General features: G+C 34.8%; 3 protein-coding genes across 5 annotated transcripts in view; all 3 read left to right on the top strand.

Moving 5' to 3' along the window:
* Positions 1 to 300: 300 nt before the first annotated feature.
* On the top strand, positions 301 to 1,311 carry LOC109864037 (protein UXT homolog). Of its 3 annotated transcripts, none has more exons than XM_020444839.1 (2): positions 301 to 401; positions 761 to 1,311. In XM_020444839.1, the coding sequence occupies exon 2, from the start codon at positions 791 to 793 to the stop codon at positions 1,229 to 1,231; it is 441 nt and encodes a 146-aa protein (XP_020300428.1). In that variant the 5' UTR covers positions 301 to 401; positions 761 to 790; the 3' UTR covers positions 1,232 to 1,311. The 3 variants fall into 3 exon arrangements, with proteins under 3 accessions (XP_020300428.1, XP_020300431.1, XP_020300429.1); XM_020444842.1 differs by lacking the exon at positions 301 to 401 and adding an exon at positions 408 to 581; XM_020444840.1 differs by lacking the exon at positions 301 to 401 and adding an exon at positions 408 to 657.
* Positions 1,312 to 3,569: 2,258 nt separating this feature from the next.
* LOC109864033 (elongation of very long chain fatty acids protein AAEL008004-like) lies at positions 3,570 to 6,701 on the top strand. Its single transcript, XM_020444835.1, has 7 exons — positions 3,570 to 3,708; positions 4,013 to 4,061; positions 4,136 to 4,326; positions 4,486 to 4,566; positions 4,678 to 4,840; positions 4,950 to 5,089; positions 6,211 to 6,701. Exons 1-7 carry the CDS (start codon positions 3,649 to 3,651, stop codon positions 6,373 to 6,375), a joined length of 849 nt encoding a protein of 282 aa, XP_020300424.1. The 5' UTR covers positions 3,570 to 3,648; the 3' UTR covers positions 6,376 to 6,701.
* Positions 6,702 to 7,019: 318 nt separating this feature from the next.
* The window catches only part of LOC109864019 (short-chain dehydrogenase/reductase family 16C member 6-like), a 48,617-nt gene continuing 38,307 nt past the window's right edge, over positions 7,020 to 17,329 (top strand). Inside the window, exon 1 of the mRNA XM_020444802.1 lies at positions 7,020 to 7,280. The gene's annotated coding sequence lies outside the window, so the exon portion shown is untranslated. The remainder of the gene's footprint in view (positions 7,281 to 17,329) is intronic.

Raw genomic sequence — 17,329 nt, 5'->3', positions numbered from 1 at the left:
AAGAAAAAGAAAAAAAGATAGGAAGTGTAAGTTAGAGAAAGATCGAATCATCAAGAAGCACAGTAGTGGTTTGCGTTGTTCGCGCCGACAACATCTCCGATAGTACCGATCACTTCACAATGTTCCTCGCGGCGTAGTGATTTCGCGCCGGCAACACCTCCGATATAACTTTTTGGAATAAACTGTTTTGAAACTTGGCACGAAATAACTACAAACTATAAACTTATTACAAAAAGTTCGATATTATAATATACAGAAAAATCAACAAGCAATTATGAAACATATGTAGGAATCTTTCTTAACAACTGTTACTTTATTGATCGTCTTTTACTAAAACTTGCTGGCGACATCTGCCATCTTAAGATGGCGCACATTATCGTGCACGATCCAAAAAGCGCTGTGTAACTATTTTTTTTTATATTTGTGAGAAACATATTTCATACTAAAGTTTTGTCGATTTTAGCACACTTTAGACTAAATTTGTTAATGTGAATGACATTACTATATATAAGCATCGTGCCAACGTTTTTGTGGGTGTTTTGTATATAGCACCTAACCTATAAGAAAAATTCAATTGTTTGGTGATTTTCCGTTGTTTGGTAGAAATAAAGAATTAAAACTTTCATACTTACGCATTATAGATTTTCTGTCCTTCCAGTAAGATAAAAGAAAACTGTCTTTTTGATTAGATGCATATTTAATTGTTTATGTATTTTATGTTAAATAACATTAATTAATTTTTGTATCTGTTTTGTTGCAGTTCTACAATATGTATTAGATCTAATTACCTATGGATCCCGAAACCGAACAGAAGATCTTCAAATTTGAGACCTTTGTGAACGAAGTGCTCAAAGCGGATCTTGCGAGCTTGGCTGAAAGACTTGACGCCAAGAATGATGCTATTACGGAGTTTTTGCAATTAAAATCTGTGGTTACAACGTTTCAAAACACAGATATTGAGAAAACTGGTTTCAAAACAAAACTCGATATTGGAAATAGCTTCTTTATTCAAGCACATGTTCCAGATGCTTCAACAATCTTACTGAATGTTGGTTTAGGACATTATGTTGAATTCACCTTAGAGGAAGCTTTAGTTGTTATAGATGTAAGAATTAAACTTTTGGAGAAACAAATTGTCAATTTGCGGAAAGCAGTTGCAAAAACAAATGCTCACATTAAGCTAATACTTCTGGTTATCAGAGATATAAAAGGAATGAAAGAAGATGTGTGATAAGTGAAGCCTGTTTTAAGAAGTATGACATTAAGTTAAGCAAAATAGAAGAGTACATTTTATTTTATGTAATTTAGATTTGTAAAAACAATATTTGAATAAATTTATAAAAAAAGTATAATGAAATATTTTTCATGTGTTATAAAAATAAATATCATATAATATCATATATCAATTAGCATTACACCCTGCTTCTTGGTTCATATCACGGCTGTTCTATTTCTTAACTCGATTATTACATAACTGTTGAAATGTGCATTATGTATGTATATATCTAGAATTCTAAAGTACCATTCTTAGTCAAGACAAGATGGCATGTTTTAAAAGTGCTTCTTCTATTCCCCTTATCAGATTTTAGATGCAGCCACTTATGCAAATATGTGCAAAAGTAGCCTTCCTAGCATTTTTCCCCTTTATATATGCATCTTGCACTTTGTAACTTAAGCTGGAGCTATACTAGACTACATGTAAGTTAAGGGCTTGCACAATGTTTCAAGTGTTTACTACTGCACTTAAGCATACATTATCCATCCCCATAAAGAATATTTAAATTAAAGATACCTACGTATTCATTAATTCTTCAAAATCTTGAAGAAGACTACAGTGTCTTATCAGAGAGAATATTTCTTGCTTTTCTGGAAAAAGGTATTTCTGTATATTAATATAGATGTGTGATGAAGTATGTTTAATTTGCCATAAAAGAAAATCTGGAACACATTTAAAAACAAAAAACAACCAACGCGTGCAAAGCAAAAAAAACAATTCTTACTTATGTTTTTATATTTCAAACAGTTTTATTACATAGATGTATATATATTCATATGTGTAACAAAAAAGCTGAACACGATGTAACATAACACGTCTATATATCGTCTGTTCGTAAGTTAGTTTTAATAGTTTTCATCAGTTGATATTACCAACTGATAGTAATAATAAATATATAGTTGTTTTTTTTTAAGAATATATTTTTATAATATTTTTTATTAATATAAAATTTTATACTATATATAAAAAATATAATTTTACTTTAACAGAGTTTTCTCTTTTTTAGTAGCAGCTAACGGTAAAAACTGCATACATTGGTTTTAACGTATTGCTCTTAAAATATATAGATGGCATTGACAAAAAAGCATAATTTAAAAATTGGTTTTTGTGACTTTACTTAATATTTATTTCTCTTCAGAAATGTGAATACTTCACTGTAATATTTATATATACACTTTCTAATAATATTTAAGGATGATTGTCCAAACACATGATCATGGACGTTCGCAGGATTTTTTTCAGGAGGGAGTAGAGCAATTTTTCCGTTTCAAAAATTATGAATTTTACTGTACAGAGAGTTTTCACGAATAGATGTATGATTTAATTTGTTAACCACGGATTTCAAACTTGTTTCAAGATAAAAAACACAATTTGTGAAAAATCTTACCTCTCCAGGGAGAGGGAATTAAATGCCGAGTTTGCTCTCCTCTGCGAAAGCTCATGCACATGATCGATTGTACAAACTCACACAAAACAACATTTTTTATAAACTCTAATAGAGTGACTTCTATGCTCAGTAGAGATCATAAAGTTATAAATATTTATTAGATGTTTATAAATAGACATTGTGTTTGTGTGAGTAAGGATTAGATTGTAATTTGTGTTTTTTAAAATAAAAAACAGCGATAATAAGAGAAGAAGAAATAATAAATTCAAGATGCAAAGATTAATTCAGGTATGCAAAACGCAGTAGCAAAAATACTTAATTACGAAAGATAATATTCAACATTTTTTATTTCTACTGTTACAAACCTTCAATTTGTAACTATCTTATCTACTCAGTTCATGATGTCAAGTATAAAGTCGGTTATCTATAGTGAAATAACGAAGAAGCCTTATCACTAGCCGGAATGTAATTATTCACCATGACTGTACGTTTATATCTTTTCAAGAGTTATCTTTCGCACATATGTGACATTTGTTTTTTGATATTGTGTGTCATTATTATTTTTTAATATGTCAGTGTTACCTCATTTAATAAAACATATCGAGTTTTTGCTACAAAATTAAAATATTGTAAGTATTATCATCGCGTGTAAAGAGGTCTGATAAAAATTTTAAGTACTGTGTATTTTTTTAATGTTATACGAGATACGTGTATAAAAATATTAAATAATAAGCTTGAATTTTATCAAAAAATTACATTAGTTTGCTTCTTTTGTATGTTGGGATTGTTCAACAAGAAATTTTTCACGGGGCGTTTTGTACATCAATTACAACCCTGCGTTCTAAACCGATGTCAGGGGGTTCTTGGCCTCTAGATGAGCGGAAAGCGCAGTAGGCACAGTTGGTTACCGACGCGAAGGGTTGTTGATACTTACGTCACTTTCTTTTAAATATTAAAGAGTTATTTTCTTTTTTAAATATTAAATATGTATAAATTGGAATCACAATGTGGAAAACGTTTGCCAAAAGAATTGCTTTCTTCAAAGGTACGTAATTTTAATATGAATTGGATACATGTGTAAGCTTCTTCAGTAGTTAATTCTATTATATAATACATAAAGTGCTAACTGTTATAAGATTTTACTAAATCTGTGTTGAGATTAACAAGGAAACGTAAAATGCGATACAATTTTTGTAACTAATTTTTTTTATCATTTTGCTTTTATTATTTTATTATTTTTGCGTTAATATTCAACAATTACTAATTATTATTGAATGTAAATAATGGTCTCATTATATCTTCTTTCTTTCTTCTGGTTTTGTTTGTTTGTTTTTTTTTTAATTACCAAGGATATGTGCATCATGGACATTTATCATTATCTTCTCAACGAAATTTCTGGTGAGTTAAGTGTGCGAATTAATAAAAGTGGATGTTGCAATTTGGCTAACAGTTGCAATGTTTTTCACATGCAGATCCTAGAGTTTCCAATTGGTTTTTGATGTCAAATCCGTTTGGCATAGGATTAATTCTTCTTGCTTACTTGTCTTTCGTACTTTACCTCGGACCACTTTATATGAAGAACAGACAGCCATACGCACTTACCAGAATCATGATCTGTTATAATATTTTTGTTGCAACTGCAAACGCTATAGTTTTTTATGGTGTGAGTAATAATGATTAAATTACAATTTACAATGAGTATATAAGAAAATGTAACTTATAACTTCTCTTCACACAAAAAATATCATTTATTATGCATTATACTATTAGTATTATTTATTTTACATGTAAAAACAAAATTATCATGTTATATGATTTTTAGCTACTTTCATCTGGGTATATGACACATCTTTCTCTGGGATGCGAGCCTTTCGTGATTTCAGATGATCCTATGTCGCTTAGCGTAAGTAATTACTTAATAAAAAAAAAGTGGAAAGTGTATATTTTACATACAAAGAGATTTCAATATTTGCCTGAGAGTATTAATGAAAGCTGTTGGTGTATTTATTTGTAGATGGCTCGATGGGTATGGTGGGTTTTGATTTTGAAAATTATCGAGCTTGCAGACACAGTCATTTTTATTCTCAGAAAAAAATACAATCAAACGTCATTTCTTCATGTACATCATCATACATCAACCCTCCTAATGGCGTGGATCTCTTGCAAATACGCACCGGGTACGCAATATGATGGCAATAATTGCAATAAGTAGAAATTAAGATTTTACGAATCATTTTATATTGTGATATTCGCAGATAATAATTAAATAATAAAAATAATGTGTAGGTGGTATGTGGACTTTTGTAATGTTGCCCAATTGCGCGGTACACGTAGTAATGTACATATACTACCTCTGCGCTTGTTTGGGACCAAGAGTACAAAAGATAATCACTCCTTGGAAGAAGTACATAACTCTCTTGCAATTGGTACGTAATTACTTTGCAATTAATCACTTCGATATTGTCACTTCGATAAAAATGTTCTATGAATAGCCTTTAAATATTTTTAGCGATTTAAAATTCTTTACTTAAAATTTTAAGTTACCAATAACGGTAAATTAATAACTATAAATAAACTGTAGTTTGTTCGCTTCTTACAAAGTGATTGTGAATATGAGATATAACGATGTTGTCAATGTTATGTTTATTATGAGTGCTTATAACGCCAAAGTAAACGATCGTGAGCTTTTAAGTGTTTAAAGCGCTCAATAACCGTACAGCAAACCAACCAATTGCAAGCAACATTCTCACTACCGTAAAATAATGCTAACCTGTGATTGATTAATTTGCTTACGACCTTAGGGTTACGACTAAAATCTTGGAACGTGCAAAGGCCTTTGGTGTGGTTACTAGATTCACGCGGGACACGTTTGCGCGTTTTGCGCGATACATGTTTATATGCGCGGACTTCATTGTGGTTACAGCGATTTCATAACTCGATAACTGGCTTTTCACGAGGGATTGAAAAGCTCCGTAAGCGTTGCTTGCAAAATCACACGTGTTCTCTCGTCGAATCCCAATTCGGTTTGCATTTGAGCGTAACACGAGGGATGGAAACTGAGAGAAGGGAGGACGAAGGCTCGCGGTACCGTTTTTAATTAAATAATCCGTTACCAGAGAATTTTTATTCCCGGCGATATCGACGGAACGATTTATCGGGTTACGTGGTTGTTTAATTTCGCGCGGAGCTTTTGCGCTCTCTAGAATTTGCGTCGAGAGGTTGAACGAGGGAAAAACAAAAAGCGCGTGTTCTTTTTTGCAAACGGGTATATCGAGTCTGTCAAGCTTACATTATAAATATTATGTGTCTTTGTTATTTTTATATACTTTGTTGCAAACGTTTACTAATATTTTTGCCCGAAATAGATTCTTTAGAAATCAGATTTCACTGCAATACGTTTCGCATTTTCAAATATTGTAAATATACAATAGCTTAACGGAGTTATTATAAAACTTAATAAACTTAATTGTACAAAAAAAATCTTATTAAAAATATGCATGGTTTGTTTGTCACAGGAAATCAGAATTATATGTCATTTTTCTTTCAGATCCAATTTTCTATTATGCTAGTGCATACGATTCAAGCGCTTCTACCATCTTGCGAACCAACGCGGAAACCGTTGGCATATATATATATGTCTCAAATTGTCTTCATGTTTTATATGTTTTTAGCTTATTATAGAAAGTCATATATGAGAAAAAAGATTGAGTGAACAAGTGACGAAAAATTTCAATAATAAAAAAACTTAGTGTGTATGCGTGAATTCTTCGTATAGTATATTTATATACTTGTAGAATATATATTTTGTTATATGCGATTTACGATATATTTAAACTTTCGCGTGAATAATCGAGAAACAAACATTCAAATATATGATAATTGTGTCAATAAAAGAAAGCATTTTATTGATAAATACTGCGCATCTCTCAAGATAAAACTACTTTCTATACTTGTACTACTTTCTACACTTACATACTTTCTATATTTATTATTACCGATTAAATGTCAAGCATTCAAATAAAAGTCGAGTTGTAGAGATGGAGAGCACTAGATTTTATAATATAACATGTACTGCAAGGGCTTCCAAATAGATGGGTATCTCTGAGTATACTCGGTGATGATTTAAGAGATATGTTATATAATAATATGATAGAGAATATATAACATATTAATTTAATAAATATAACGTAATAATAATTTAAAATTTGTAATAAAAAAACACACTCAACCTCAACCTTCCTACACTCAACATTATCACGAGCTATCTCACAACTTTGATGTACACTACCTAGCTTTCAATAATTTGTTTTATAAGAAGGCAAAAAGCATCCGCTGCTCAGTTATCCGCCAGCCGCGGCAGTGTTAAAGCCGGTTTAGATTTTTTTCTTTCCGATAAAAATACGTATTGTTTAAAAGTCCCATTAGGTTGCTATCATTACGTTTACTATTGTTACGTCATTTGTAACCTTGGAGCGCTGTATATAAATTGGTTGAAAAGAATTGATACATATATTAATAAGTGATACACGCATCAGAGTGAGGAGCGTATTGCATAGAAACGTTGTTCGAAAAACGGATATTATCGAGTGTAAAAATCAACAAAACACTAATTAACTAGTAAGTAAATTCATTTATTCTGATATTTAATGCTTTCGCGGTGTGTTGTATTAACATTTAAAGATATTTTTCGGGTTTGAACCGCGTTAGTGTCATTTTTATACCGAAATTTCGTGAACATTTCAGCTTACTTCATCAGGATTTCAAGAACTGTATCAGAAAATGTCCACAAAACGTCAGTATAAAAATGACACCAACGCGATTCAAGCCCAAAAAACATCTTCAAATGTTAAATTTATTTATTTATTACATGTTTTCATGTTATACTATTGATTTATCTTAGTTGCTTATTCAGAAATTACAAATTTAAATTTCATATTGAGTGGATTTTTTTGTATCAAACATTTATATTTTTGAATATTATATTAAATCTTTATTGCATATTATTTTACAAATTATTTTCACTCCTCAAATGTCTTCATGTATTTGATATATGAATATGAACTTAACTGAGAGAGAAAAAAGAGAGAGAGAAAGAAACATACGTTTTATTCGCTTTACGCATCTCTCAAAAGAAAAAGATTTAAAACAGATATGCATGAAACAAGTCACCACGATATGAGATATGTTACGTTGCATGCAACTTTTCTCTGTTACGTCAGTTCGGATTCTATTTGCAAGACTATCGAATTCTTTCCTCTTTTCCGATTTGCTGTGCATCATACCATGTCCCGGATTATCCACGCCGTGTCAGCGTCGTAAATGTGACACGCCAAATCCATATCGCTGTACTCATTTATTTTTGCGCTTCTTTTCTATGTATTAAAAATAAATATAACACAAAGTTATATTTCGGAAAACTTTAATTTTTGTCTTACAATTATATTAAGAGAAGAATATTTAAATTTTTGTTGTTTCACTTTTCGTCTCAAGATAGTTTTTGATTTAATATCTCTTACTACTTATATGTATATATATATTACACATATGAAGATCATTAAAAAAATTCACGTGTGAATCACGATCATACACCAAAAAAATTATATTCTCGTAAGTAGAAGATTTTATACTTAAAAAATCTTCTTAAAGATTTTAGATGATATTCTTCTGAAATTATATAAGAATATATTCTTTATTTAAGAATATATTCTTAATTTAAGAATATAGTCTTTTGTGTGTGTGTGTGTGTGTGTGTGATAGTGAGATATATATGTTTTTCTATAAAGGCTTTTTATATTTTAATCAGTATATATTCTTATCAATATTACTATTTACAGGATTTTTCTCTTAAAATAAGAAACTCTTCTTGACGCCTATTTTAGTATAAAATATACTTAAAGTAAGTGGGATATATATCCTCAAAACAAGAATACAATTTTTTCGGTGTAGCAGTGATACGTTTGAAAGTGTTTTTGTTACACAACCGTTGTTATCTGGACATGATTGTAATGTTATTGTAGATATTGAATTTTATTATCTTATATTACTTTTATTTGTAAATATAAACTTTGTACGATCGTACGTACATTAATCAATTTATAGTTTTTTCTCGTATTGAAAAACCTAGTCCAAAGGACAATTATATATACAATTATATATACTACTTTGTGTGTTGCGTTTCATAATCATAATGTATAATTATTCGCAGAAAAACATCACATACAAGTATAATCAATTAATTACGCACGATCGTACAAAGATTATATTAAAAAATAAAAGTAATATAAGATAATAAAATTCAATATCTACAATAACATTATAATCATGTTCAGATAACAACGGTTGTGTAACAAAAACACTTTCAAACGTATCACTACTTATGATTGTGGTTCACACGTGAATTTAATGATCTCTTCATATGTGTAATTTTAATCAATAAGTAAATTTATTTATCAAATCACGACTTATCAAACCACTACAATCAATAGTACAAAGTTTTTGAATGCATATGTTTCAATTTTTTAGATTCTAATTTTTTTATTGTAGTTAAACAAATCATTGTCGCTAATATCAAGAGAATATAAAATTTGAATGATTAAAATATAAGAAAGAGAGAGAGAGAGAGACAAAAACATAGTAATTTTTAGATATAACAAATTACATTTAAAAAAAGAAAAGTTATTTCTGTAATAAACTTGTAAAATTATTTTGAAAAAAACTGAAATGCGTGCACCCAAGTGTGTTATAATAAAATCATTCCGAAATAATGTTGATTTTTCTGCTGGTTAACAACGAGTTGTTCTTCAACACAATACTCACCGTGGTTATTGTCTATTTATTTAACGTAAGTAATCGCCGCTTGGTGCTGAACATATTGAGGCGACGTGGTGATTTATTTACTTCGGAGCAGTCGGGATATAAGAGATCAAGGGATGCGTTAAGGGGTGTACTTGGATTGGCATACGAAAAACATCAAGGGGAAGAAGCATGCCGAAGGCTGGATTGTCGAAGTTAAAGTTTCATTACTGTCCCGAACGCGCAGTTCTATAAAGCACTTTATTTACTCGAGACAGCTCGATTGCTTAATTCATAGAAGAATTTTAATGCGCAATCATCTCGCTTATCGAAAAAAGCAGTTTTCAAGAAGAAGATTTTTTTGTATAAAAAATGTATGACCGTTCTGGCACTTATCTTGCCTTACAGTGAAAGAGATTCATTTTTTAGCCTCGGTGAGGTCGGTTTCTAGGGTCAGAAACGTGACCTCAACGCGGCGCACAGCCACAACTTCTCGGAAATATTTTGTAAGTTGCAACATAGGCTGTAGATGCGCTCTATTAGTGCGAGCAAAGAACACTGTAGGTACAAATGCGCTTGTTGTAAAGTAGACAGAAACTTTCAGTTGCATCAAAATGTATAACTCAAGCCACTGAACTAATCTTTGTTAAAACTGATATATTAATGCGCATATTAATGTTTTTGACGCACTAACATCATTGTATCGCATTTTACTTGAGCTTTTTATACACATAAACTTGTGGAGTTTAATAATAAACTAAAAAATGTTAAATTATCAGAATATATCATTTATATATATTTTTTTAAATCGCCCGTAGCACAAATGCGTTGCAAAAGATATTACAGTATTGATCGCACTGTCGGTAGTTAGCGCGCGAAAAAAATGCGTGTAAAGCACACATGGCGACTTGCGGCGCACATAATGTATGGCGGCACGACGGCACTTTTTTTTGTGTTATTTGTCAGAAATTTTAATACCACACTCTCCCGGTGTCATTATTGCCGGCTATGCGTGCCTCATGATTCTTCGACACAGCGCAGGCCAATTCTAGAAAATTTATAAGGTAGCACCGGCGTAAAGTCGCTGCTCCCATATTACGATCTTCCGTTACGATCGTTTGGTGTACGACGTAATTGGTTGCTTAAATACCGAGGTACATATATATATATATATATACTGTGTGTATATATGTGTACAGTAGCTACGGGAATGGCGGTATAGATAGTCTCGGCTCTTTGGCACGGTACCGACGATGGCTCGAAAGCTCACCCGAATTGTCCGCCGTTATCGTATATCTCTTTTGGTGCCAGTGTCTTGCGACCTGTCACTTACAGCATCAGTTTCGATCCAATGTATGCGATTTTGGATCCAGATATGTAGCAAAATGCAGGCTTAGAACGGAATAAAATTTAAATTGTTGTTGCGTTGTTACAATCACATACGTACGAAAAAAAATGGTATTTATTATTAATTTCTTATATGTTAATTACGCGAGTCTGTTTTCTGAGATTTTCTTATTTTTATTTTAAATCCATCATAAAAATAAACAATTCAAAATACGTTATTTATATTTTTGGTGATTTTCATGTCTCAAGGATATTGTAACTGCAATGAAAATTCAATACGCGATGTTATTAATCGCGTATCATTAAAAATTCACAGATGTTTCGAAACGGTCTTTAAATCTCGTCGAGACAATTTTGGAGATGAAAGATCGCATCGTATATTGCGGAAACCGTAACGCTGGCGGAGCCAGTAATAGAGGAGTACCATCGTATTTATCATCGGTGTAAAACATCGAGCGGTGGTGCCGACTCGGTCGAAGCGCGAGAAAATTTCGCAGCATCACGTGGCACCGCAGCGGAATTTAATAATACCACGTACTGACTCGGAAGCGTTTAGAATTTAATACTAATTTAAAAGAGATTAGTTCCTGCGCGCGTGTATCCGGCGCCAGACAAGAATCACCACCCTCCCGAGCGGTCCTATCGTGAGAGGTGAACTTCGAGGACAACGAGCGGGCGTAGAAGCGCTAGTTCCCACGAGGGGAGAGCCGCTTAATTAATTGAACTTAATTTAAATTTAATTTAATTTCTCCTACCTTTGCACGTCGTCGTCGGCGGTACACGCGCATGTCGCACGTTCTCGCGTGTCTGTACAATTGGACGGTGAAAAGACCGTCGTACTTGAATAGCTCGAACATCATTGTACGCTCTGCGCTCTTTATGAAGCCGCTGCTGTCAGACAATCCTGTTTGACAAACAAGTTACGTTTCCGTAAAATGAACGCACGTATCTGTGGATTACTTTATTCTCTCTGTAGACCCCCTCACCTTTATATAAACTTTCATGCAGAGACTAATGTAACGTTTAACTATAATGATTTAATAATCGTAACCACATTTGTCGGAAAATGAAAAAAAGTGTAATTACCGCTTGCCACAACGTCATTGAGAATATAGAAACATTTTCTTGCTGTATTCATACACAAGGCCGTGCAATTATTATTGCAAAATATGGCGAAAATTAATAAACATACGAGAGAAAACATCGCAATCTGACAGTAAAGAAACAAAATAATTTATATGATGCATGAAATCAGGTTTATAGACGGCTCGTCGACTTGTTTTTCCTCATTGCAATTTTACATCTTGAATGGTGATCAGGGTCCGTTGTGGACTGAAAGGCACGCGTAACGCGAGATGATTTACTTCGAGCGTAAATCACAGACTGCTCGAGAAGAGGCTTCGAAATTTACCACTATGAGCCCATCGAGAATTTTGAGATTCGATTTCAGGTCGTGCACGAGCCTCTTCGAATACATCAAGAAAGTTTTTTTTCTTCTTGCCTGGAAATCCATCTCAAGTAAAACTTCGATTGTTCCTTTATTCTTGCGATGCTATGTTTGAGGCAACCGAGAGACGAGTAAGAGAAAAGCAAGAGGAAAAAACTGATTGGAATAAAAACTTTGAATATTTACACACACACACACACACACACACACAAACAGTGAGGAGATTCTGAACGACCCATTCGAATTTATTAGAGAATATCGATGAAATTCTGCGTCGTGCAGGATTTAGGACTTTCTCGTTGGAAAAACGAGAGTGGTTGCATGCAGCGCTGGAAAAAATCCCGATCGGGGAGGTGAACAAGAAAGTTTATTGAATCTTGAAATTCGCGCAACGTACACGACTGGCATAAGAAAGAGACATATAAATCTCTACACAGTCAAAATAATACAATGTTCGATTTATTACACACACACACATTAGAGTTTAATTATTATTAATCTTTTTACTAAGATTAAATATATGTAGCAAATTTTGAAACAATTCTAACAAAATCCTCTCTATATAAATAATAGATAAATAATATATCTCTACTCTCTATTTTGTGTGCGGTTTTGTATTTCGATCAATGCATTTTACTATTAAATTCTCACCATGTTACAGAGATTAACCAGTCAACCATGAAAATGTCGAGTGAGCATTGCGTCAAATGCGTTTGAACGTTAATTTTAGGTAACCAGTAGGATTATGTTATATGATTAGATACGGAGCAGGTTTGATTAATCCTGTACGATACACGCACATGTGTGCGCACAAGCGACATATTGAATTAATCGCCGTGACGCGTGTTAACACATCGCAGATTTTGAGAGAAGTAAATAAACCAAACCCTTATTCGAATTTAATTGAGCGTCAATTAATCGCAAAATATCACTCAATTACATTATAGTCACGTTAATTTATTTGCACTCATTGTATCACGTAGAATAACAATTAATCTCCGTAGCTGTATTTTCTAAACTTTCTACGCACGCGATACGCGTGTTTTAAGTGCAAATTTCTGACAAAATATGCAAATGACATATTTCTATTGGTGACAAGCACTAATAATTTTAATTGTTTAATTCCGCCCTGTTATTCTGTGTGTGTGTGTGTGCGTGTGTGTTACCGGTGCACTTTATGCAAAGTGACGAGAATCTGATATTCGCGCGAATGATAATACCCTGTTTCCTACTATCGCTAAGGGCAGGTAGTTACGGCGTAACAACTCGTTCTTGAGATAAATGGATTACGACCGACTACGCGCATCGAACCGAAATTAATTCAGTCACGATCGTCGCGGCGCGTCGGCGAGAAGAACGACGAGAAAGGGATGAGCACGAAAGTAAGTGAGAGAAAGAAGAAGAGAGAGAAAGAGTGAGAAGGGGAGGAGATGAAGAGGCGGAAAAAAAGTACGTCTCCTACTTATCCCGATGGCGTCGTCAGCTATGAGCGAGTTTAAAACGGGAAAGGGGTGGTAGGAAGTGTCGTTGATAGGATAGCTAATGAGGGAGAGCGAGAATAATGTCGTTATAATAAGTAGCTGCGGCGGGAGATGGAGAGGCAGTGTTTTATAGCGCGGATGGTCCGCGCTTCTAAGGACTTTAAATGTCCTCGCAGACGGTTAAGTGACTCGGAGTGGAAGCCAGATAGCGCTTTATTGCCGTCAATCAGTCGCTATCGCGAGACGTCGTCTCGTCTAAGTCGTTCTTGGCAGACGACCGATGATGCTTATTTCGTCGCGCGCGCGGTGCGTGCATCAAAATTTCATTTCTCCCATCTTCTTTTTTCTTTCATATTTTTCGTCAGGTGGATCAGCGTTGCGGCGCTTTAAGCCGTATGATCCGTGTTGTAAATAGCATTGCAGATATCTCGTTGTTAGTAGCAGCAGCAGCTAACAGCAGGTAGCGTCGAATCCACAGCAGCAATGAACGCTTGTGTTTTCACGCGGCTCGCAGTATGAAATTTTAGTTATTAAAGGGAATACATGTTTGGTTAGGAGGATTAAAATATATGTATGTGTAGATATGTACTAATATTTAACGTAAAAAAGAACATATTTATATGTGCTGGTAGCTAATATAAAAAAAGGAAAAGAGAGAGAAAGAGAGAGAGAGAGAGTTCTTTTGTTTCCGTTAGTATTATCTCCAACAAATATGCTGTGCTTCTGTGCTTGGTGTTTTTCGAATTTCAACAACGATATCTCGTCGTTCGACTTGCATTCAGCGAATGCACTCGAGAAATTGACTACAATCTATTTCTCGTTGGATAGCTCGGAATGCAATCTGCGAGGACTGCAACCTATACGTCAGTCTGCGTTTGCTCGCCGCGTTACTTTTCGGCAATCGAGATTCAGTACGAGAAAGGCAATCGTTTAGAGAGTGCATTACCATCGTCAACCATTTGTTCGATTGGTAACGTAGCAGAAAAGTGTCTTCATATCTTGAGGAACGTGCTCGAGAAACGTACCGGACAACGTTCATTCGATTCCCGCACATTTTTGTCAAAAAAAAACTCCTTCTCGTAAAACGCGCGCACAATGAGGATTAAAATACGCGATAAAATATGTCTTTTTCTCTCGGATAAGTTTTTTCCATATATTACGCTCTCGTCACGCGAGCGAGAAATTGCGAAGATATATTCGCGAGGTTGATAAGCTTGCAAACTCGCACGGGCAAACTACGAACACGCATCTAGCAGGCACCTAGAACAAGCGCTAGAACAAACACACAGAGCTCGCGGGGCCGAGCCTTTCTCGGATAATCCAAAAGCTGCCGTGCGCAAGTAACATAATAGAGAGCGAAAGGATAAAGTGGCAACGGGATCGCGGGAGGGCTTGCAACAGCGGGCCATCAACCTTTCCCCAATTTCCCTTCTCCTCGTCACTGTGCGCGAGTTGGCGCAGACAGCCGCAGAAACTTGGAGATTTATGGGCTTGCGGCCTGCGGATTTTCGTTTTCTGTCGAACGACACATCGTTTGAAATCTCGGCGCGCCATCGCAACGACACCGATAGGGACTCAATTAATATTTATGGGGATAGCTCCAACACTAGTTCAGTTTCCGCCCCTTCTTCTTCTTCTTCTTCTTCTTCTCTCTGTCATGTCTCTCCGCCGTATTCCTATTTCCAACTATTCCCGGGATGGAGGTAGCAGCATCGGTTAAGCTCTATGCGGTAAAAAGAAATGGCAACCCGCGTTTGGCCCGACGTTCGCTATCAGTTTTATTTGCGCGCTGGGATTCTTCCGAAGTATCGTTACGATACCCACCTATTTTCGAGGGCGAGCTCCTCGAGCACGGTTTTAGCGTATCTCTCGCACGCTTATCCGTGAGTAACACGGCTATGACACGGACGGTAAGTTAGTTGGAGCATACGTAAATAGCGGCTTATCGCTCGTCCGGATATTTTTCGACGTATCTACTTGAAAAGAGCAACCGACATTGAGCGCTCGCGCGTTCTTTCTTTCTTTTTTTTTTTTTTTTTTTCATAACATATTTTCTACCCGCACCGTTCTTTGTGTGCACCGAATGTTCTCTCAACCGGTTTATTAATTTTTTTCTCTTGCTGTGATATACACAGACACACAGCAAAATTATATCCAAACTTTTCTATTACACGGTAACATGTGAAAAGTTTATCAGGCTTTCTCCGCTTCTCGCACTACACTACCTAACGTCTACGAAGATCGCAGAAATTATATTCGAGAGGATGGTTTATATTTTTTTTCTGAAAACTCTTTTGTCGTTTTTTGTTTAAATAGAAATATAACGCTCTTCTAGTCCTTTCAAAGATATTCTTTTGTTTAATATTATTACAATTTTTATATCCTTATTTTTTCAGAAGAATTAGAGAACGTATATCTGTTTACTTAATCTTAGTTTCATACTGCAATTAAATAATCACAAAATTTTTCGAACAATCACGAAATAAGAGAGAATATAAAGCACGGTCTAAATAAGTAATTGTAAAATCATATTGCGCTTTTTTATATTCAAAAAATATAATTAGACGGTATAAAAGCAGATATTTCGCACGCTTCGCTGTACTACTTAAAATTCCCTAAGCAGCTGCGGGAGCTTCCCGGGATCGAGTGCAAAAGAACGACGGATGAAAATAGTGCACTAAAAAGTCTCTTTTTTTTTTCACACGATGCAGCCAATGTTGGGCGGTGGTAGGGTCCAGTTATAAACCTCCGTGAAAGCGGGAACGAAAATTCCCCGGGCGGAAATAAAAGTAAATTAAAGCTCATGCGGTCGGTTGTTTAAAATGTAACAGCCAATTACTGACCTTCCTGTAGTACGAAGCCGCTGATCGTACGAACGAGCAAAGCTTTCTACTATGTACCATTTTCCTGATGATTTTCTTCGGGAGCTTCTTGCGCGCTTCTCTTCCGATACAATCTCCCCATCTACTTCTATATAGGCCCATCGCGCTTTTTACAAAAGAGTACATTTATATTAGTGAGAGCTCAATTCTCTGAATTTCAAGGAAACGATATCGCGTATATACGTTTTACCGCAATACTTGTAAAATAAAAATAAATGATATTGAATTGCATTAAAATTACACGATGTTCACTAATCAGAGTTTTTTACATGTCACGCACTTTTCACTCTACTAGCACAACACAGGCGCGCGCTACACGCACGCTATTGTTATTTTTATTTAACGTGTTGTCAGTGAACACAACCTGTCACCACGATGACAGATAGTATATACGCGTCTTATAAACCATATAATACATATATGAGAAATGTTAGAAATAACGCATGAAAATCAAACTCAAAAAATAGTGAGAGAGAGAAGTGGAAAAACAACACGTGATATATATATATATAATACACACACATACGCATATATGTATATATATATATACCGTAATCACGCGACCGAGGTCAGTGCCCCGCCAAGGCCGCGCGGCCGAGGTCAGTGACCCTCCCCCCACCAAGGCCGCGCGGCCGAGGTCAATGCCCCGTCAAGGCCGCGCGGCCGAGGTCAATGCCCCGCCAAGGCCACGCGGCCGAGGTCAGTGACCCTCCCTCA

The sequence above is a fragment of the Pseudomyrmex gracilis genome, unplaced genomic scaffold, assembly GCF_002006095.1.
Source record: "Pseudomyrmex gracilis isolate BER0280 unplaced genomic scaffold, ASM200609v1 scaffold_16, whole genome shotgun sequence".
Taxonomy (NCBI): domain Eukaryota; kingdom Metazoa; phylum Arthropoda; class Insecta; order Hymenoptera; family Formicidae; genus Pseudomyrmex; species Pseudomyrmex gracilis.
Note: the sequence above shows the minus strand (reverse complement) of the source record. Positions and strands in the feature narration are given on the sequence as shown.

Excerpts from the sequence above, each read along its gene's own strand:
- LOC109864033 (XM_020444835.1), top strand. The coding sequence starts at position 3,649 with ATGTATAAATTGGAATCACAATGTGGAAAACGTTTGCCAAAAGAATTG. Across the intron at positions 4,327-4,485 it reads ACGCTATAGTTTTTTATGGT|CTACTTTCATCTGGGTATAT; the intron begins GTGAGTAATAAT and ends TATGATTTTTAG. Across the intron at positions 5,090-6,210 it reads ACATAACTCTCTTGCAATTG|ATCCAATTTTCTATTATGCT; the intron begins GTACGTAATTAC and ends TTTTTCTTTCAG.
- LOC109864037 (XM_020444839.1), top strand. The coding sequence starts at position 791 with ATGGATCCCGAAACCGAACAGAAGATCTTCAAATTTGAGACCTTTGTG.